Genomic DNA, 23,492 nt, shown 5'->3' on the forward strand with positions numbered 1-23,492 from the left:
GAAGTTAGCATCACAAGGGTGCCTTTATCAACACAACCTCGGTTAAAATTCATTTTTTATTGTTGCACAGCAAAGAAAAGGAAGATGCAGGACAGGAGGACTTACAAGTGGTAGGTGGAGACACACACACAGATTAAACACGGAACCTAACAAATTTCAGTTCAGTATATGCAGCTATCATTTTACCAGACCAACACTTTGTAAGTCCACCATGTCTATCTACAGCCCTGGGCCTCGAGGTGTGGTCCCCAGCTCAACAACAGCGACACCACCTGGAAGGCCGCAGAAATGCACATGCCTGGGCCCCACCTCAGCCCTACTGAACAATCTCTGGAAAAGGAAACCAGGAATCTGTGTCTTAACAAGCCTTCTAGATGATTCTGAATTACACTAAAGCCTGAGAACCAGTAACCTCCAGTAAAGTCATTTACCTTTAAGTATGAAACAGAACTAATCAGGAAATTCGGAAACTGGGTGGCAGAATTTTTACATCACTATGGATCTCGTGTAGGGCATTTTTATTAACAGCATCCTTCCTTTTTTACAAGGCGTTTATGTAACTAATACTATGTAACTGATATTATTTAAGATTTTTCCAATGACCTAAACTTTTCAGTCCATTAATGAATAAATGAATAAAAAAGCCTAATGAGGCTGCTTTGTGCTTACTGAGACAGAATAATATCAAGTGTTTAGGATGGATGATAATACACTCCCAGGCAAAACATAAGGCCTAGGGCATCATGTTCGCAATTTCTAAGCTCTGAATTATGTTTGCTTAGTTCTTCCATTATATGGGATATGAGAGTTGTCAGTAGAAACTAAAAAAGCCAAAATGTATATAATATCCCTACAAAGTTTTCACTTCCCTGTAAGAAAAGTGGCTAGTGGGGACAAAATCCTGCGAAAGAGGCAATTCTGCTGCCCATTTAATTCGCACTAATTAGCATTCCTTTGTAGAAGGTAGATAAATACCTTTAAACTGCTTAATCATGCTCTGATGGTTTTCAATGGCTTCCTTTAAGATCATTTCAGGCTGGTCCATCTTCCACCGCCATTCAGTGCCCACTGGATTGGTGTGGTGCCTGAGAACGAGAGGCAAAAGTTCTAGAGAATTCTGTGTAAAAACATCTCAGCGAGTCATCTGCTATGCCACAGTCCATAAAATCACAAAATCAGAGTTGGTTTCCCCCTAGGAGCTCAGCTATTTATAGCAGTGTTTTCCAGCTTATTTGTTAAGTCATGGTATCTAGCAGAGAGGGTTAGATGGCAGAGAAGTGCCTGGGTAAGACCAGGAGTTTAATCAGAACAGTATGAAAGGTGCAACCTTTTCTCCCAGCCACCCACCATCAGGCTAATAGGCATCTATTAATGACTGATAGAATATTTCTGGAAGAGTTGCAAAATCACAGTAACTGACTGACCCTCCCTGAGAGGCAGCACAGTAGGAGCACCTACTGCCTAGGATGGATCAGATATTAAGAAAAACCTGTCAGAGCGCCTGGGTGGCCTAGTCCATTGAACATCCGACTTCGGCTCAGGCTATGATCTTGCGGTTCATAGTTTCAAGCCCCACATTGGGCTCTGCACTGACAGCATGGAGCCTGCTTCAGGTTTTCTGTCTCCCTCTCTCTGCCCCTCCCCCACATGTTCTCTCTCCTCTCTCTCTTCCCCCCCAAAAAAATAAACATTAAAAACGAAAAAGAAAAAACCTGTCAAACCAGCCCCCATGCTACACACAAGGACCCCCCAAGGGGAACTTTAGGCCAGCCGTACGATGCAGGTCAGCAGAGAAACAGTAAATCTCAACTCAAGCCCAACCCCCCATGGTCCTCCGTTACATTTGGAGCTTAATTTCTAAATGGGCAGAGGACTTGACATTTCTCCAAAGAAGACATACAAATGACCAACAGCTATATAAAATTCCTCCACAGTACTAACCATCAGGAAAATGGCAAATCACAGTCTCAGTAAGGTATCACCTCATAACCATGACTATGTCCACTATCAGACAAAATAATAAAGTATAATAAAATAAAGTAAAATAAAATAACATATGTTGGCAAGCATATGGAGAAATCAGAACCCCAGGCACTATTAGAAATGCAAAATGGTATACCCACTATGGAAAGCAGTATGGAAGTTATAAAAAGAATTAAAAAGAGAACTACCATTTGATATAGGAATCCTACTTCTGTGTATTTTTCCAAAAGAATGAAAAACCATCTCGAAGGAATATACCCACTTCCATGTTTACTGCAGCATTAATAGCCAGATGTGTGAATAAAGAAAATATGGCGTCTACATACAACGGAATATTATTCAGCCATAAAAAAGAAGAAAATGCTGCCATATGTGACAACGCAGACTAACCCAGGGGACATCCTGCTAAAATGAAATAAGCTGGCTACAGAAGGACAAATACTGCATAATACCACTTATACGGGGCATATAAAATAGTCAAATACACAGAGGCAGTGGTGTCAGGGGCTAAAGGGTGGGGGGGGACTGGAAATTGCTATTTAACAAATATAAAGCTTCAGTTAAGTAAGATTATTAAGTTCTAGAGTGCCTCTCATTATGCTGAACAATGCTGTATTGTACACTTAAAATTCTGTCAAGGGAGCAGATCTCATGTTAGGTATTCTTACCACAGTCATAACAACAACAATAATAAAAACATTACCATTACTTTGGAGCAAAATTAAATTACAATCCCACTAAATGTGGGGAATGAGGAAATTTTGTGGAAGAGACACACCTTAGTAATTACTTTAAAGACAAAGGCCCTTTGAACATATTTCTCTCTTGCTTTCCAAACAATAGTTTAATGTAACGGATTAAAATTTGGTTCTAAATCTATACACGCTGTGATATGAAAAGATCTCTATTAAGTAGGGGCTAAAAAAAAAAAAAAAACAAGATGCAGAACACTGTAAAGCAGCCTGCCACTTGTGTGTGTGTATTTACACACACACACACACACACACACACACATCTATTAGCACGGTGCAGAATAGCTCTGAAAACCTAAGTGACTGGAAGACAAAGATGAAACAAGGATGATTTTCACACTCTAAGCTTTTATATATTTTGAATTTTCACTGTAGGCAAACGTGACCTTTCAAAATACATTTAAAATATATTTTTAAAACTCGTGTTTACCATTCAAGCAAAACTTTTTTAACAGGTTTATTCAAATATAATTCACACACCATGAAATTCCACTTAGGGTGAACAATCCGAAGGCATTCAGTACGTATATTCACAGAATTGTGTGCCCATCACCACAAAGCTATGTTGGAACATTTTCGTCGTCCTCCAGAAGAAATCCTGCTCTGCTTCGCTACCACTATTCAATCCACACAACCTCCCAAGCCCTAAGCAACCACTGATCGACTTTCTGTCTCTACAGCTTTCTCTATCCTGAACATTTCATAGAAATAAATGATATGATTATACCATATATGTATTTTTGTAATTCACTTCTTTCACTTTGTAAATGAGAAACAGTGTCATGTTTTCAAGGTTCATCAATTTGTTCTATGTATCACTATTTCATTCCTTTTTTATTTCCTAATAATATTCCATCGGGTGAATATTTTGTTTACCCATTCATCAGCTGATGACCATTTCATTTATTTCCAATTTGGGAATATTATTACCTTTTCATGTGTTTATTGGACATTTGTATATCCTCTTTTAACAAGCCTGTTCAGATCCTTTGCTTGTTTTTATAATCAGGTTATTTGTTCAAGACAGATATAACCTTTTAAAAAAAAATTTTTTAACATTTTTTTTTATTTTTTGAGAGATAAACAGAGACAGAGCCCAAGCAGGGGAGGAGCGGAGAGAGAGGGAGACATGGAATCCAAACAGGCTTCAGGCTCTGGACTGTCAGTACAGAGCCCGACATGGGACTCAAACCCACGAACACAAGGATCATGACCTGAGCAATGTCAGATGCTCAACCAACTGAGCTACCCAGGTACCCCAAGACAGATATAACTCTTGACATTTCAAAGTAAAAATTTTCACTTACATAGACAGAAACAGGAGACAAACAACGGTAAATGTGGGCTATCTATACCCATAACACTCAACAACTCTTTCTGAAAATGAGCAGAATAATATTTTATCTATCTCAAGCCATCTGCTACCCATATTATCCAAATGAAGTTAGAAAAATTCATTTAGGAAAACTCACATCTGCACATCATGTTGTAGTTTAAAGTACTTTCATATGCCTCACAGCAACCTCGTAAGGAACGTATTACTGCTTTTATTTTATAGGTAGAAAACTGAGGCTCAGAGACCATTTTTAAGAACCTGTAAAATGAAACAAAAGTAAACAAAATGCTCACCTAAGCATTTAAATCAATTTTTGTAGGCCTTTTCTAACATCTGTATTAAATTATTTATAACTGAAACAGATGGTGAATTCTAATCTTAAAAGGTAGTGTATTAGCACTTCTCTATCAGAAGCCACAGTACGAGAGACCTCTCCACGTACTTTTATCTTTCTAAAATCTCACTAATGAATTTGGTACGTATATTGTTTGCTTTTTAAAAAACTGGGTAAAAGTATTGCCTCAGAAACTAAAGAACTGCATTACTGGCTATAACCAGGTCATACAGGTAAGGGGTATTACCGACTAAATCCTTCCTTGAATCCTGACCTTCAAAAACAACGACACACACACACACACACGCACACACGCACACACACACGCACACACACAACTACTTATGTCAAGAATATTAGGGAGAGATTAGAAGAGACTGTAAAATGTGCAGCCATGAAACTAAGACACAACACACTTGGTTCTTTCCTCTACAAGCTATGTATTGGGTGATCCAAATATTTCATGCCACAAAATCATATGGCTTTTGGTTTGCAGATGTTCATCCTATATGTTAAGATTTGTAAGCACAGACTCTATCACTAAGCAGATGGAATGAGACACCCAGGTGGCTCAGGTGGTTGAGCACCCACTCGTGATTTCAGCTCAAGTCATGATCTCAGGGTCCCAGGATCAAGCCCCACATTGAGCTCTGCGTTGAACATGGAGACTGCTTAAGATTCTGTCTCCCCCTCCCTCTGCCCCTCTCCCCTGCTTGCATTTTCTCTCTAAAATAAACAGATAGAAGGATACAGTAATTGATTTAATCAAATACAAAGGAGACGTGATGTATCATTTTATTTCAATGCCACCATGTTTCAGCAATCTCCCGGACTGAAATAGTAGCCGTGGACCACTACACACAGGACTCCTCAACCTCAGCACAACTGACATTTTGGACACAGTAATTCTTTGTTGTATAGGTCTGTCCTGTGCAATACAGGATGTTTAGGTGCATCTCTGACCTCTGCCCAAAAGACGCCAGAAGCACCTCCCTCAAATATAACAATCCAAAATGTTTCAGGACATTGTCAAATGGCCCAGGATTCACCCCAGAGTGAAAAACAGCAATCTTGCTCCAGCTGAGAATCACTGATTTAACAAGATGGCCAAAGAGATACTTTTCAGTTGTTGTTGTTTTCCACTATATCCCTGCATAACTAGACAAGGGAATACATGTACTCTCTTTAATAGGAGATGATGAGAATTTAATGAGATGATGATACTATGGGTTTATTCTTTCTTAAAAGGTCTTATTTTTTATATTAACCTTCAACTGAATTATGTATAGACAGAACAATATGATGACTGGAATTTGCATCAAAATAGTAAGAATAAATGGGTAAATAGTAAGATAAATGGAACACGACTGGCTTTGTGTTAATAAAATGTACACAAAGGCTTATTATACTATTTACCTATATTCAAAAAACCCTGCAATCAAAGTTAAAAAAAAAAAAAGAACTCTGCACAGATCTCGGTAGATAAACAATCTGCTGCTGACTGTACCAAAGTGAGAAAACAACAGGTGGCTGACAGCCTGTGAAGAAATGCTGGGAGACGGGGTGTGGGTGAGTCAAAGCATGAGAAGCGCTCACACAAACCAGGGAATAAAAGAAGCCTGAACCAGGCCCAGGACAAAATGCATGCGAGGAAAAGCTCTGAGAAGACACTAAACTGCTACCTACATCTGATTTTCAGGCTCAGCACATGCAGGCAGTGAAGGCAAAGGCAGAGATGTCAATAAGGAGCCTGGCCAACCTCTGAAGGAATACCCCAACACAGAATCTATCTGTAAAACTGGGGGGAGGGGGGGCAGGATATTCCTTTTGTTCTTTGGCTCCATGTGCTCAAGGAAATTTCTGTTAACACATCCCCTGGCCACTAAAACAAGCCTTCACAGCCAATACACGATATAGAATAGAGTCTGTACAAAAATAGTCTAGAAAACTCACTACACAAACAAACAACTAAAACCCAGAACAAACAACAAAAACCTGAAGAATGGGAAGAATCTGATTTTCAGAGTTAGCACATAATATCCAAAATGTACAGTTCTCAATAAAACATTATAAAGCATATGAAGAAACAAGAAAAATATGGCCCATTCACCGGAGAAATGAACAAAAACTCTCCTTAAAGAAACACAAACGTGACACTCACTAGAAAAAGACTAAGTCAGCTGTCTTAAACACGCTCAAAGAGCTAAATGAAACCACAGACAAAGAGCTGAAGAAAACCAGGAGAAATGTCTCAACAGATACCGACTATAAATTAAGAAATACAAAAGATAAAAAAAAAAACTATAAAGAAGTTCTAGAACTGAAATGTACATCTGAAATGAAAAATTCAGCAGAGGGCTGTGCCACAGATTGAGTAGGCTTTGAGAAGAAAGAATCAGTAAACTTGAAGATATGTCAATTATCCAGTCTGAGGAGCTGGAAAAGAAAAAGTGTGAAGAAAAGTGCACACCGCCTTAAAAGACCTGTGGGACAAGAATACTAACATATGGGGCACATGGGTGGCTCAGTAGGTTAGGTGTCCAACTTCTGCTTGGGTCATGACCTCATTATTTGTGGGTTTGAGCCCTGCATTGGGCTCTGTACTGACAGCTCAGAGCCTGGAGCATGTTTCAGATTCTGTGTCTCCCTCTTTCTCTGCCCCTCCCCTGCTCGTTCTCTCCCTCTCTCTCCCTCTCTCTCTGTCTTTCAAAAATAAATAATAAACATTTAAAAAATTCTTTTAAAAAACCAACATATGCTTAATGGAAGTCCTAGAAGGAGAGGAAAGGGAAAAAGGGGCAGAAAGAACATGTGAAAAAATAATGTAAAAACCTCCCAAATTAAAGACATGAATATACACATCCAACAAGCTCAAAGAACTCAAGAATTCAAAGAAATCCACACCAAGATACATTACAACCAAACTGCTGAAAAACTAAGGATTGAAGAATCTTGAAGGAAGCAAGAGAAGATATTCATCACATACAAGGGATTCTCAGTACGATTAACAGTCAATTTCTCAGCAGAAACAATCGAGGTCAGGACACAGTGGGATGATGTATTTAAAATGCTAAAAAAAAGTGCTAAATGCTAAAAATGCTTTAAAAAATCCAAGTTTTGAATTCTAATCCCTCTTTTTTTTCCTATACAATTTAAAAGACAAATGTATATAACAATAATCACAAATGTATGTTAATGAGCACACAATGCATAAAGTTGTAATTTGTGACAACAACATAAAGGAAAGGGAATGAAGCTCTGCAGGAGCAAAGTTTTTGAATACTGTTGAACCAAAGGTGGTAACCATTCAAAATAAAGTCAATCCTCACTATTTGCAGATTCCATATTTGCAAAATTACATACTCGCTAAAATGGATCTGTAACCCCAAAATCAATACTTGAGGCATATTTGTGGTCATTCATGACACTCAGAGAGGAGCAAAAAATCTGAGTCACCCAGTACACACATTCCCAACTGAGGCCAAACAAGGCAATGCTCTCTCTGCCTTCCAGTTTAAGCTCTCATACTACAAACAAGCATTCTTTTGGCAGTCAACTTAATGTCCCATTTTTTGCACTTTGTGCTTTTTGTTAGTGATGTTGCGATTTAAAATAGTTTCTAAGCACAGTGCTAAAGTGCCACGTACTGTTCTTAAGTACAAGACTGTGATGTGCCTTGCAGGGAAAATACGTGTGTTAGGTAAGCTTCATTCGGGCGTGAATTGTAGTGCTGTTGGCCATAAGTTCAATGTTAACGAATCAACAGTATAAATAAAATAAGGCATCTTTAAACAGAAACACACATAAAACAAAGTTATGTGCTGATAAGATGGCAAATACGTTGTGCCAAGAGAAGTGCAAGAACCTAATCCTTTATTTCCCCTAAAAGTCACAGTTTAGTATTTGCTAATGCAGGATTCCTGCCAACTTTCCAGAACTGCCACAAATAAAGAAAATTAAATGTAGAATGTTGTAAGTTTAAGAGGTTAGTTTTAATCCTGAGAGGAATAACCACCAAGAAAATAACTAAAAAATGTACAGAAAGGGAAACATAATGGAGTTAAATTGCACACAACAAAAAATCAAACACAAAAGGCAGTAATAAAGTGTGCAACCAAAAAGATATAAAACTTACAAAAACAAAGAGCAAAAGCGAATGGATTAAATGCTCTAATTAAAAGCCAGGGATTAAAGTGCCTGGGTGGCTCAGTTGGTGAAGCATCTGACTTCAGGTCAGGATCTCAAGGTTCATGAGTTCAAGCTCTGTGTCAGGCTCTGTGCCAGCTCAGAGCCTGGAGCCTGCTTCAGATTTTGTGTCTCCCTCTCTCTCCGTCCCTCCCCTGTTCTCTCTCTCTCTCTCAAAAAATAAACAAACAACAACAACAACAACAACAAAAACCCCAGATTGGCAAATGGACTTAAAACAAAAAATCTAGGGGCACCTGAATGGCTGAGTCGGTTAAGCATCTGACTCTTGGTTTCAGCTCAGGTCATGATCTCACAATTTGTGAGTTTGAGCCCTGCTGTGGGCTCTTCACTGATAGTGTGGTCTGACTGGGATTCCCTCGATCTCTCTCTCTCTCTTTCTGCCCTTCCTCCCTCAACTCTCTCTCAGACAATAAATAAATTTTTTTTAAAAATCTAACAATATGCTGCCTACAAGAGATTCACTTTAGATCCAAAGGCACAAATAGAAGTGAAAGGAAGAAAAAACATTTAATGCAAATAGTAACCAAAAGAGAGCTGAAGCAACTATATTAATATAACACAAAATAGACTTTAAGTCAAAAACGGCTACAAAAGACAAAGAACATTATATATTCATAAACAGGTTAATCCATCAAGAATATGTTAACAACTAAATCAAATACATAGGTAATAAAAGAACACCAAAATATATGAAGCAGAAATTTATAAGCTAAGGAGAAAATATGGTTCTAAATTAATAATTATAAAATTCAAACACACATTTTAAATAATGGACAGAACAACCAGGCAGAAGATCAATAAAGAAATAATACATTTGAGCAATATGATAAACCAGTAATACCTATGACATAAACAAAACAATACAAGCAAAAACATCAGAATACACATTTTTCCCAAGTGCACATAGCACATTTTCTAAGATGTACCATATGTTAGTCCATAAGAAAAGGGCCAACAAATTTTAAAAGACTGAAATCATGCAAAATATTTGCTTCAACCACAATGGAACAAAAATCAGAAACGAAGAACAGAAAGAAAACTGAAATATTAATATGTGGAAATTAAATGTAACACTTTTAAACAACCAATGGATCAAAGAAGAAAACAGGAAAATTACAAAATACTTAAGAGATGAATGGAATGTAGCTAAAACAGTGCTCAGAGGGAAATTTATAGCTATAAACACCAACATTAAAAAAAAAATCAATTTCTTAACTGTATACCATAAAATACTAGAAAAAGAAAAGCAAACTAAGCTCAAGGCAGCAAAAGGAAGGATATAAGAAAGACCAGAATAGAAAGAAAAACATTAGAGAAAAATGAGTGAACCCAAAAGCTGGTTCTTGCAAAGATCGACAACACTGACAAACCTAGATTGAAAAAAAAGAAGACTCAAATTAGTAAATTCAGAAATGAAACTTAACACCTTACTACCAACCTTACAGAAATAAAAGAGGATTATGAAAAGACAAATTAGATAAACTAGACAAAATGAACACATTCTTAGAAATATGTAAGTTCCCAAAACTGCTCATGTAGAAATGGAAAATCTAAACCAACTTATGACAAGTGAATCAGTAATTAAAACCTCCCTGCAAAGAAAAGCACCAAAACAGGTTTTACTGGCAAATTCCTCTAACCATTCAAAGAATCAACACCAATTCATCCCAAACTTTTCCAAAAAATAAAAGAGGAGGGAACACTTCCTATCTCATTCTATGAGACTAGCAACATCCTGATAAGAAAGCCAGAAAAAGCCATCCTAAAACAAATTTATTTCTCACAAACGTGTCAGTTTGCATTTCTAAAAGTCCTTCACATTCATATAACTACGTCTGAAGTTAATATGTTGTAGACAATAACAGCCAGGCCAGGTTTCTTACTGCCCAAGAAAAAAGTTACAAATAAGCAATAAAGGAATACTAGAATGAGCTCAATGATGCTGACAAGAGTTGAAGGTATCATTAAAAATTCATTGTTCTGTATTTTAATATACACATACATATATTGTCTACTTTTTTTAAAAAAAATTTAATGTTTATTTCTTTTTGAAGAAGAGAGAGACAGAGTATGAGCGGGGAAGGGGCAGAGAGAGAGGGAGACACAGAATCAGAAGCAGGCTCCAGGCTCCAAGCTGTCAGCACAGAGCCTGGTGCAAGGCTCAAACTCACAATCTGTGAGATCATGACCTGAGCCGAAGTCAGACACTTAACCAACTGAGCCACCCAGGTGTCCCAAATGTTTTCTACTTCTATCTGCTGAGAAGGCCTGGAAGCACTAACACTTCAATAAAAACGAGAGTGGCACGAATCCAAATTTTAGACTCTAAATATCATTCTTCAATAAGAGGAACTAAGGTTCTTTAGAGAAGTGGTTGATTCCAAAACTGGGCAGGGAAAACATAAATTGAGCCTGAAACCTCTCTGAAGTCAGACAATACAGTGTTTCTAGATCAAAGAAAAGCCACGAAGTCAACCCAACAGAACTCCTAATGACCAAAGCTAGAAAAATATGAGCAGTAAATAATAATAGGATTGGGTTATAACCAAAGGAATAAATATCCTTGGGTCCAAACTAATAAAATATAATAAATTTTTAAATGAAGGAGAAATGATTCTTCCTTATAGAAAAATTCCAATTATTGTATGTTAAAAAAAAGGAAATAAAAAATAATCATTAGAACGCCAAAGTAACAATTTGATGCAGGCAAAAAATCCACAAACGAATGAAAAATTTAGTGGGCAAATGCTTAGAGACACAGCGTATTTGCATAGGCTCAAAGTATCTTCCCAAAATATTTATTAATTACAAAGAAGAAATAAATTTTAAGGTGGAAATTTACACTTGAAAGCCTGGCAAATACTACCTTAATCAAGTGATACATATTGATATCATATATCCCTAATAGGACCTGCTGGGAAGGTGACATTCCTTCTATGGTAGTCCTCCCCAAATCCATAATTTCACCTTAACCATGAGAAAACATCAGACAAAATATCTGACCAAAACTCTTCAAAGGTGTCGAGGTCATGAAAAACAAGGAAAAACTGAAGAACTATGGCAGACTAGAGAAAACTAAAGAGACATGACAACTCAATGTGATGTGGGATCCCAAACTGAATCCTGAAAGAAAAAGGACATTAGTGGGAAAGTTGATGAAACTCAAATCGTTTCCAGTTTCATTAATAGCATTGCATCAATATTAATTTCTTGGTTTTGATCATTGTTCCGGGGATAAGTAAAGTCTTTCTTAACATTAAGGAATGTTAGGTGAAAGATATACAGAAACTCTACTATCTTTGTAACTCTTCTTTACATAAATCTGTAATTACTTTAATTTTTTTTTAATGTTTATTTTTGAGAGACAGAGCATGAACAGGGAGGGGCAGAAAGAGACAGACACACAGAATCAGAAGCAGGCTCCAGGCTCTGAGCTCAGCACAGAGCCCGACTCAGGGCTCAAACCCATTAACCTCAAGATCATGACCTGAACTGAAGTTGGATGCTTAACCAACTAAGCCACTTAGGCACATCGCCCCTAGAATTATTTAAAAGCATTTTTAATGTGTATTCATTTTTGAGGGACAGAGAGACAGAGCACAAATGGGGAAGAGGTAGAGAGAAAGGGAGACACAGTATCCAAAGCAGGCTCCAGGCTCTGAGCTATCAGCCCAGAGCCCGATGTGGGGCTCTAACTCATGAATCTGAGCCAAAGGTAGATGTTTAACAGACTAAGCCACCCAAGCACCCCTAGAATTATTTTAGAACAAAAAGTTTATGCTTATGAGATTTTAGTGATAGAACAAGAGTCATATTTTAAAGACTAAAAACAGGATGTAAAACAGAAAGAGAATGACTTCAACTACACTTGTAAAAAAGTGAGAAGACTCAGAAAAAAAAAGAATGAAAGAAAATACAGCAGAGCATTAACTATGATTTGTTTTGATTCTGGAACTGTAGATAGTTGTTTCTCTTTATACTTTTTGGTATTTTCCAAAAGTTTCTATAATAAACATGGATTACTTTTATGACCAATGGTATAATAAAACCTTTTTTAAAAGAAAGAATTATAGCTCTTGTACCAATATGATAGATAAATCAAGAAATGGCATAGACTGGAAAGTATTAAATCATTCTGGTTGCTAAAGGGTGAAATACTGAGAATCTAAAATGGAATTAATTATACAAATGGTTATAGTGAGTTAGAGGAAGAAGAGCTTTGCAGCCTAAGCCACTGGATAACTGATGGTGCCATTACCAAAATAGGAAGAAGAGGTTAACAGTATAACAGATTCCACTGTGGACAAATGGAGCTTAAAGTACCTGTGGATCATGTGAGACAACATATCCAATAGGCAACTGCAAACAAAGGATGAAAACTCAGAAGGAAGACAGACTAGAGATAAAGAATATAAAGGTGTCAAACTCCAGGTATTTAATGAAGCCACAGAGATGGTTTACTACTCTTCCCATCAAAACATAGAACAAGAAAAGAAAGCCAAAGACAGAATCAGGAAGAATTCATCAGGCAAACAATAAGCCAAAGAGCTAAAAGGGGAAATTAAAAAGTAACTGTCAAAGAGTTGGGAGAAAACACTAGAAAAGACAGGTGTGTCTGAATCCAATAGAAGTAGAGGTCCTTGTGTTCTAGCATGTTTTCCTGGAGTTCATTTTAGAGGAGAATTAAGTCACTTCTATTCGATTTGATAGTAAGGAAGTCACTAGTTATCAAAAGCACAATGAGCTACAATGGAGACATTAGCCATTGAGCAGAGAATTGAGACAGTGAAAAGCAAACAGGTGTTAGCAAAAGAGAAAAATGGATTAGTAGCAAGTACAAATGATTTCTGCAATTTAGACATTTTCTTTCACTTAAAATTTCCAACTTTAAAAGATTCAGTTCTACAGATGATGGACTGTAGTTGGCTTAAAGACAACATTTGAATTCAACAGCTTGAATTTCCAGCAAGATAAATAAAAAAGCCTCCTAAAACAAAGCACCCAAACTGATACTTTAGCATTAAAGTAGTCTTAAAAACAAAAAGACAAAGAATAAAATGTAGAAAAGCAAGGTAAAAACAAATCACAAAATGAAAGTAAATATTTTGTCAATTTACTAACTTATCAATATTTATCAATATGAATAATCACAATAAGTAACACCAACTAAACTCCAAACAGACTTCTAAAATTCCAGCAATTCCACGGTGGCTCAGTCAGTTAGGCATCTCTCTCTCTCTCTCTCTCAAAATAAATGAATAAACTTAAGAAAAAAGTACCCTCTTCTCGAGTACATGATAAACTTATAAACGCTAACCATTTCTACTAGCATATGGTACTTCTCAGTAAATTTTAAATAACTTGTATTAAAAAACATGTACTATAGCTTGGTTGAATTTCTTTTTAAGTTTATTTACTTTGAGAAAGAGAGAAAGAGCATGTGTGTGCATGCACACATGTGAGTAGGGAGAGGGGCAGAGAGAGGGAGAGAGAATCCCAAGCAGGCTTCATGCTGTCAGTGCAGAGTCCAATGCAGGGCTTGAACTCACAATCCTTGAAATCATGACCTGAGCGGAAAGAGTCAGATATTTAACTAAATGAGCCACTCTGGTACCTCCAATTTGGTTGAAATTTAAAAATAAAAATATAATCTAACAAATCTAATTTATGTGTAATTTTTTAAAACACATCTTTGGAAACCATAATAGAAATTAGAAAATATTTACAACTGAATAATAAAATTAATCAAGTTACAGGATACAAAATTAATACCCAGAACTTGGTTGTGTTTCTATATACTAATAACAAAGTAGCAGAAAGAGAAATTAAGAAAACAATCCCATTTACAATGGTACCGAAAAGAATAAAATATGTAGGAATAAACTTAACCAAGGAGGTGAAACACCTGTCCTCTGAAAACCATAATACACTTAGGAAAGAAATTGAAGATGACACAAACAAATGGAAAGCTATCCCATGCTCATAGATTGGAAGAATTAGTATTGTCAAAATGTCCATACTATCCAAAGCTATCTACTGATTCAATATAATACCAGCTGCATTTTTCACAGAACTACAACAAATAATACTAAAATTTATATGGAACTATAAAATTTAAATGTAGTTTATATGGAACCACAAAAGACCCAATACCCAAAATAATCTTGAGAGAAAAGAAAAAAGCTAGAGGTATCACAATTCCAGATTTCAAGATATATTACAAAGCTGCAGAATAATCAAAACAGCACAGACACAAAAACAGACACATAGCTCAATGGAACACGATAGAGTCCAGAAACAAACCCAGGCTTCAGTGGTCAGTTAATCTATGAAAAGGCAGGAAAGACTATACAATGGGGAAAGGACAGTGTCTTCAATAAATGATGCTGGGAAAACTGGACAGCTACATGCAAAAGAACGAATCTGGATTGCTTACTAACACCATAAAAAAAAAGAAACTCAAAGTGAATTAAAGACCTAAATGTGAGACCTGAAACCATAAAAAAGTCCTAGAAGAAAGCATAGGCAATAATTTCTTTGACATCGGCCATAACAACCTTTTTCTAGATATGTCTTCTCAAGCGAGGTTAACAAAAAGCGAAATTAAACTACTGGGACTGCAGCAAAAAAAAAAAAAACAAAAAAAAAACAAAACAAAACTTCTGCACAGCAAAGGAAACAATCAATAAAACTAAAAGGCAACCTACTCACTTGCCTATTGTGCATAATTCTTTTTATACATTCTTGAATTTCATTTGATATTTTGTTGATGAGTTTGCATCTATGCTTTTGAGAGACTTTGAAATATAGTCTTTTTTGTAATTTTTTTCTGGTTTGTTATCAGGGTAATACTGCCCTCAAATAATGAGTTGGTAAATGTTCCCACCTCTTTATTTTTTGAAAGAGACTGTATAAAGGTGGTGGAGGTTTTTTTTTTTTTCCTTAAATACTTGGTAGAATTCTTCAGTAGAAACATCTAGGTCTAAAAATGTGTTTTTCAAAACAACTCAGTGAAGAAATGGGCAGAAGATATGAACAGACACTTCTCCAAAGAGGACATCCAGATGGCCAACAGACACATGAAACGATGCTCAGCATCCCTCCTCATCAGGGAAATACAAATCAAAACCACACTGAGATACCACCTCACGCCGGTCAGAGTGGCTAAAATGAGCAAATCAGAGGACTCTAGATGCCGGCGAGGATGTGGAGAAACGGGCACCCTCCTACACTGTTGGTGGGAATGTAAACTGGTACAGCCCCTCTGGAAAACAGTGTGGAGGTTCCTCAGGAAACTAACAATAGAACTCCCCTATGACCCAGCAATAGCACTGCTAGGAATTTACCCAAGGGATACAGAAATGCTGATGCATAGGAGCACATGTACCCCAATGTTCATAGCAGCACTCTCCACAATAGCTAAAACATGGAAAGAGCCTAAGTGTCCATCAACGGACGAATGGATCAAGAAGATGTGGTTTAGCTATATGATGGAATACTACATGGCAATGAGAAAGAAAGAAATCTGGCCATGTGTAGCAACATGGATAGACCTTGAAGGTGTTATGCTGAGCGAAATAACCTAAGTCAACATGAAAAAGCAAATAATCTGACTTAAAATGGGCAGAGGACCTGTATAGGCATTTTTTTAAAAAAAGACATCCAGATGGCCAACATGAAAAGATGCTCAACGTCACCAATCATCAAGGAAATGCAAATCAACACATAAATGAGATATCACCTCACACCTGTCAGAATAGCTAGAATAAAAAAGACAAGAAATAACAAGCATTTGTGAGGGTGTGGAGAAAAAGGGACTCTTGTGCACAGTTGTTGGTAATGTAAATTGGCACAGCCACTGTGGAAAACAGAATGGAGATTCTTTAAAAAATTATAAATAAAATCACCATATGATTCAATAATTCACTACTGGGTATTTATTAACCAAAGGAAATGAAAGGATACATTCACCCCAGTTTATTGCAGCGTTATTTACGACAGCCACAATATGGAAGCAGCCCAAGTGTCCATCAACAGATGCTTGGGTAAAGAAGATATGCTGTATCTGGCCAGTGGAATATTACTCAGCCATCAAAAAGAATGAGGTATTGCTATGTGCTAAAACTCAGACGGACCTCAAGGGTATTATGGTATGTGACATAAGGCAGACAGAGACAGACAATGACCATATATGATTTCATTTATGTATAGCATCTAAAAACAAAACAAATGAATAAACAAAGATACAAACAAAAAGAATCAGAGCTATAAATACAGAGAACAAACGGATTGAGGTTGTCAGAGAGGAGAGGGATAGGGGATGGGCAAAATGGGTGAAGGAGAGTGAGAGATACAGGCTTCCACTTATGGAATGAATAAGTCACAAGAATAAAAGGTGCAGACTAGGGAATACATTCAAGTGCACTGTAACAGTGTTGTATGGTCACAGACGGGAGCTATGCTTGTGAGCACAGCATAAGGTATCAACCTGCTGGGTCACTACATTGCATACCTGAATCTACCATGTGTGTCAACTATATGCAAATAAAAAAAATTTTTTTAAATAATTGACTAATCAAAATCTATGGAACACAGCTGAAGAAGTACTTAGATGAAAATTCCTGATTAAGGATTTACAGAAGACTGAATATTCATGAGCTAATAGTCTAATTTAAGTTAGAAAAAGAACAAGGCATATAAAAATGGTAGATTATTGAAGGAGAAAACAAAGCTATAATGCAAAGGATTCACAAAGCTAAAATCTATGTCTTCAAAAAGACAAAAACTTGGCAAACCCCTGACAAAACTGGTCAAGGAAAAACAAATGAGTAAATATATAATATTAGAAATGGAAGTGGGGATTACCTCTAAAACCAGCAGAGCTTTAGGTAAATTTGAATGCAATGCTGAACAGAAACTGATTATTACCGATGGTGACAGATTCAGTCACCACAGCCATTCATTTTTACTTACCGCCAACAGAAAACACATTTATTTGCACATGCTAAGCTTGGGGTAGTTTCCATGCAACGATGGCTTTCGATGCCATAGAATGTATGTTTGTAGCAACCTCCTCTCCCTCGGAGCATCGACTGCGAAAGCAAAAAACAAATGATAACTTGAATAAAATCCTCACGGCAAAGAAACAAAACACCAAGGCATCATTTTTAAGAAAAGAACGAGCATTTCATAACCATAAATGTCCCTATGGTACCCACATGATGCAGAAAATTAACATTATAGTGTTTTGATGGTGCTTTAAGTTTTCTAAAACCCAATGAAATAAACCTATGATCCATTAACTCTGAAAGCCCTATAGAGAAGACCGCACTGATGCTTTCTCATTTCCAAATCCATTCAACCGCCTCAAATAATATTCGTACAATAATATATAATACCAAGGGATAGATAAGATAGGCTCCTAGGGGGGAAGAGCACTCCTAAGAGTATCTCTGCTTGGAAAAGGGGAGGGTGGGTAAGGGGATGCGTCCTGGAGCACAGTCTATGTGAACTGAATGGCAGAACTTGAACATACTGAAACTGCTGTGGGGACAAGCGACATGTATATAAGAGACAGATTTTCCCCAAAATAGGACACTATTTAATATGTGAGTGGTAAAACCACAGTGAGTCTAGTAAGAGTGAATAACTTGAAGAAATACTGTAAGATAAGCCTGAAGCGGAATCACAAGATATTATCAAGCTTTTTCGGGTCTCATCAGAAAAATCCATCTACAAAGTCTGCAAGACAGGCTTGATTCTAGTAACAGTGAAACCTGTGAGGAGGCTATGCAAGAAAGGTCATGGTGACCTGGAGGAAAGGGGAAGGGTGCTAAGGAGGTACAATCAAAAGAATTCCCCATTAGAGAGGCAAAACAAAGTCATCCAGGCAAAACGAAGTCATCCAAGATAATGGAGATGTTGCCTCATCTCAACTGTGACAGACATGTTGGAATTAACAGGAACAAAAGAGGAGACACAACGAACCCATATATGCGTGCAAGCATGAGTGTGTGTGTGTGTGTGTGTGTTTGTGTGTGTGTGTGTGTGTCTGTACTATACATCAGCGTGCTCTAACATTATAATGCTATCCACAATCAAAGAAAGTTACCAAAAAATCTTCCAGCTTGATTACTACGTTGGTTAATCACAAAGTCTTTTATTTTACTTTGTCCTGATAGAAAAGGGTACTCTGGTCCATCTCATTTGGTACTTGCATTAGGAAAACTAAAGAGTAAAGGAAAAATATTGTTCAAGATAACTACAAATTCTCTTCCAAGTTGCCTATAAAAGACAAATAAAACATTCAAATCTTGCAAACAGCTCTGAAAACTAAAAATAAAAGCCACTAAATGCCAAAATCACAGGGTATTACCACTAAATATCACGCCAATGGAAAAACAAAGTTGAAGTCCTGCACATTTCATTATTTACTGAAAGGTTAATATACCTGAAGCAAGCTGTGTGTTGAATGTACAATAATGAACAAGACAGAGCCCCTGACCATGATCTAGTTTGAGGAGGAAATGGCAAGTAAACGGGCAAAATGTGCAATATTACTATGCTAGGTGATTGAATCAATCAAGATTCTTTTGCAACCAACAGAAACTGACTGGCTAAAGAAAAGGGATTTATTAAAAGGATCCCACTGATTATAGAATCTTTAGAAAGGGTGGAATGAAGGAAGGCTGGCCACAGGACCACCTCTCAGTCCCTCAGAAGCGATCTACTGTAGATGCCACCACTCTGTGGCCACACCATCACCAGGACCACCCCCTGAAATGTAGAGGCTACTGCCATGAGCCCAAAAATGAATCTCCCATGTCCCAGGCCCTTTCCATCCCTCACTCCATACTCAAAGTCTCGGGCAAAGAGAATGACCATCCTCGATGACACTGTTATACCCATGTTGCCAGCCCATGGTACCAGGAAACAGTATCTCTCCTCCTTAGTTTCTGAAGCAGGCAGTGGGCCCCTGCCCTAAACAGACCTACTTCCCCAAAAGGGAATTCCCCAAACATGAAAAGACCCAGATGCCGGGCAGGGCAAGCCGAGAAAAGACAAATGTCCAGCGTGGTATTACGGGAGCCTGTGAGGTAAATAGATGACTGACCCAGCCAGCCTCACAGGACAAGTGACAACTTCCCAGAGGTGTGCTGTCCAAACAGTACTGAAGTACTCATGAAAGGATAAAAAGATTCAAGGGACAGAGTCATGTGAGAAGAGAGATGGCATGTTTCTCTTTTAAAAACTCTTTTTTTTTTTTCTGGGCCGCCTGGGTGGCTCAGTCAGTTGAGCGTCCCACTCTTGGTTTGGGCTCAGATCATGATCTCACAGTTGAGTTCGAGTCCTGCATTGATTCTCTCCCTCTCTCGTCGCCCTCCCCCACTCACGCTGTCTCTGTCTCTCCTAAAATAAACGTAAAATTTTTAAAACTTTTCCTTCTAAAAGCTCTACAGTTTTACTTTATTTACTTTAGTTCATGATCTATGTTCCGTTAACTTTTACGTGAGATGTGAAGTTTAAAAGAAACGTGTGTATGTGTGCGTGTACTTCAGGTGAGTGTGGTTTGGTGGTGGTTTTCTGCCTGTGGGATGTCTAATTATCCCAACATCTGTTGAAAAGGTTATCCTTCCTCCAAGGAATTGCTTTTGCACCTTTGTAAAAAGTCACTCAGGTATGTCTGTGGGTTTCTTTCTGGGATCGCTACTCTGTTCTATCGATCTATGGGTCCAATCCATCCCTTCCACCAGTACCACTTTGTCTTGATTACCGCAGCAATACAGTAAGCTATAACATCGGAATGTGGGGCTCCTCCCATTTGATTCTTCTTCTTCAACGCTGTTTAGGCTATTTTACGGCGAGGGCCATAAAGCGTATTCCTTACTAATTTTAGAAAATACGCTTCTCTAGTCTACAAAAACCTTACTGGGATTTTAATAGGAATTGCATCAAACCTACAGATGAATTTGGGGAAAACTGACATTTTACTATACTGAGTCTTCTAATTCATCAACATTTACTTAGATTTACACTTCGATTTTTATTTACATTTACACTTACTTAGATTTTCATTGATTTCTGATTTGATACCTTGCCTCATTTCTAATGTAAACATTTACTGCTGTAAACTTCCCTCAGAGCACTGCTTGAGCTATAACCCACATACAGTTTGTTTTGTTTTTATTATCATTCAGTTGTACCGGNTTCATTTCTTTTGAGACTTCTTTGACCCAGGGCTTATTTAGAAATGTGTTGTTTAAACTCAAAAAACAACAGACGTTGGTGAGGATGCAGAGAAAGGGGAACACTTTTGCACTGTTGGTGGGAATGCAAACTAGTCCAGCCACTCTGGAAAACAGTATGAAGGTCCCTCAAAATATTAATAGGCAATCCCTATCAAAATAACACCCATATTCTTCACAGAGCTAGAACAAACAATCCTAAAATTTTTATGGAACCAGAAAAGACCCTGAATAGCCAAAACAATCTTGAAAAAGAAAACCAAAGCTGGAGGCATCACAATCCCGGTCTTCAAGATGTATTACAAAGCTGTAATCATCAAGACTCTATGGTACTGGCACAAAAACAGACACTCGGATCAAAAGAACAGAATAGAGAACCCAGAAATGGACCCACAAACATAAGGCCAACTAATTTTCAACAAAGCAGGAAAGAATACCCAATGGAATAAAGACAGTCTCTTCAGCAAATGATGCTGGGAATACTGAACAGCGACATACAGAAAAATGAACCTGGACCACTTTCTTATACCGTACACAAAAATAAACTCAAAATAAGACAGGAAGTCCTCAAAATCCTAGAGGAGAAAGCAGGCAGCAACTGTCCGACCTCAGCCACAGCAACTTCTTATTCAACACATCTCCAAAGGCAAGGGAAACAAAATCAAAAATGAACTATTGGGACCTCATCAAAATAAAATGCTTCTGCACAGTGAAGGAAACAATTAGCAAAACTAAAAGGCAGCAGATGGAATAGAAGATATTTGCAAGTGACATATCAGATAAAGGGTTAGTAGATTTCCAAAATCTATAAAGAACTTATCAAATTCAACACCCAAAAAACAAACAATCCAGTGAAGAAATGGGCAAAAGACATGAAAAGACACTTCTCTAAAGAAGACATCCAGATGGCCAACCAACACATGAAAAAGTGATCAACATCACTCATTATCTGGGGAATACAAATCAAAACCACAAATGAAATACCACCTCACACCTGTCATTAACAACTCAGGCAATAGATGTTGCCGAGAATGCAGAGAAAGAGGATTTCTTTCTGCACTGCTGATGGGAATGTAAGCTGGTGCAGCCACTCTGGAAAACAGAATGGAGGTTCCTCAAAAAATTAAAAATACAACTACCCTATGACCCAGCAATTGCATTACTGCATATTTACCCAAAGGATTAAAAAAAAGCTGATTCAAAGGGGCAAATGCACCCCCAATGTTTACAGCAGCGCTATCAACAACAGCCAAATTATGGAAAGAGCTCAAACGTCTACTAACTGATGAATGGATAAAGAAGATATAGTGTATATATACAATGGAATATTACTGAAATCTTGTCATTTAGAACAACGTGGATGGAACTAGATAAGAGTGTATTATCCTAAGCAAAATAAGTCAGAGAAAGACAAATATTGTAGGAGTTCACTCATGTGAGGAATTTAAGAAACAAAACAGATGAACACAGTGGAAGGAAGGGAAAATAAGATAAAAACAAAGAGGGAGGCAAACCATAAGAGACTCTTAGATACAGAGAACTGAGAGTTGCTGGAGAGGAGGTGGGTAGAGAGAATGGGTTAAATGGGTCATGGTTATTAAAAAGGACACTTGTTGGGATGAGTAGTGGGTGTTATATGTAAATGATGAATCACTATGAAACCAATACAAGAAAGAAAGAAAGAAAGAAAGAAAGAAAGAAAGAAAGAAAGAAAGAAAGAAAGAAGGAAAGAAGGAAAGAAAGAAGGGAAAGGGAAAGGGAAAGGGAAGGGAAGGGAAGAAAAGAAAAGGAAAGAAAAGAAAAGAAAAGAAAAGAAAAGAAAAGAAAAGAAAAGAAAAGAAAAGAAAAGAAAAGAAAAGAAAAGAAAAAAGAAAGAAGGACATTGTTTAATTTCTATATAGAGATTTACCTTTTGTTCCTAATAACTTCTAGCTTAATTCCATTACAGTCAGAGAACCAACTCTATGATTTCAATTCTTGTAAATCCTGGTCAATGTTCCAAAGGCACCTGAAATAGTATGTATTCTGCTGTTGCTGCGTGGTATATTCTTTATCTGTCAATTAGATCTTATTAATTATGTTACTCAGATTTTCTAGAACCTTGTGATTTTCAGTCAAGTAGTTCTAGCAGAGGTTGAGAGGGGGTTTCAATGTCCCCAACAATAACTATGAAGTTTTACTTTTAAAAATTTCTCCATTCAACTATGTCAGTTTTGAGCCTCCAATGTTTGATATATACTCACTTAGTGTGGATAATCCTTTTCTCATTATGAAATGTCATTCTCTGTCTCTAGTATGTGTCTAGAGGTCTGAGGTCAACTTAATCTGATATTGATATAGGCAGTCCTGCTTTTTGGATTACCGTCAGCATGATATATAGCTTTCTATCATTTTACTCAACCTACCCATGTCACCAAATTTGAAGTGAGCTTCTTACAAACATCATCTCTTGGGGTCCTATTTTTTTTACCCACTCTGCCAATAGCTATCATTTGATTGGTATATTTGGAATCATATTTGAAGCCCTTAAGTCTGGTATTTTACTATGTTTCCTTTTGTTCCCATACCTGTTACTCTTTCCCTGATTTCCTGCAGGTTACTTGAAAAACACTTTTTAGAATTCCATCTTAATT

The 23,492-nt window shown here is 37.3% G+C and overlaps 1 protein-coding gene across 1 annotated transcript in view; it reads right to left on the bottom strand.

Moving 5' to 3' along the window:
• Positions 1-23,492, bottom strand: part of LOC144242885 (S-adenosyl-L-methionine-dependent tRNA 4-demethylwyosine synthase TYW1) — a 199,107-nt gene that overhangs the window by 109,751 nt on the left and 65,864 nt on the right. The window contains exons 10-11 of the mRNA XM_077777913.1: positions 17,588-17,706; positions 976-1,085 (exon numbers count right to left, since the gene is read on the bottom strand). Of these exons, the coding sequence (XP_077634039.1) occupies positions 976-1,085; positions 17,588-17,706 (229 nt within the window). The remainder of the gene's footprint in view (positions 1-975; positions 1,086-17,587; positions 17,707-23,492) is intronic.

Source organism: Crocuta crocuta, unplaced genomic scaffold, assembly GCF_008692635.1.
Source record: "Crocuta crocuta isolate KB4526 unplaced genomic scaffold, BGI_CrCroc_1.0 scaffold217, whole genome shotgun sequence".
Classification (NCBI taxonomy): domain Eukaryota; kingdom Metazoa; phylum Chordata; class Mammalia; order Carnivora; family Hyaenidae; genus Crocuta; species Crocuta crocuta.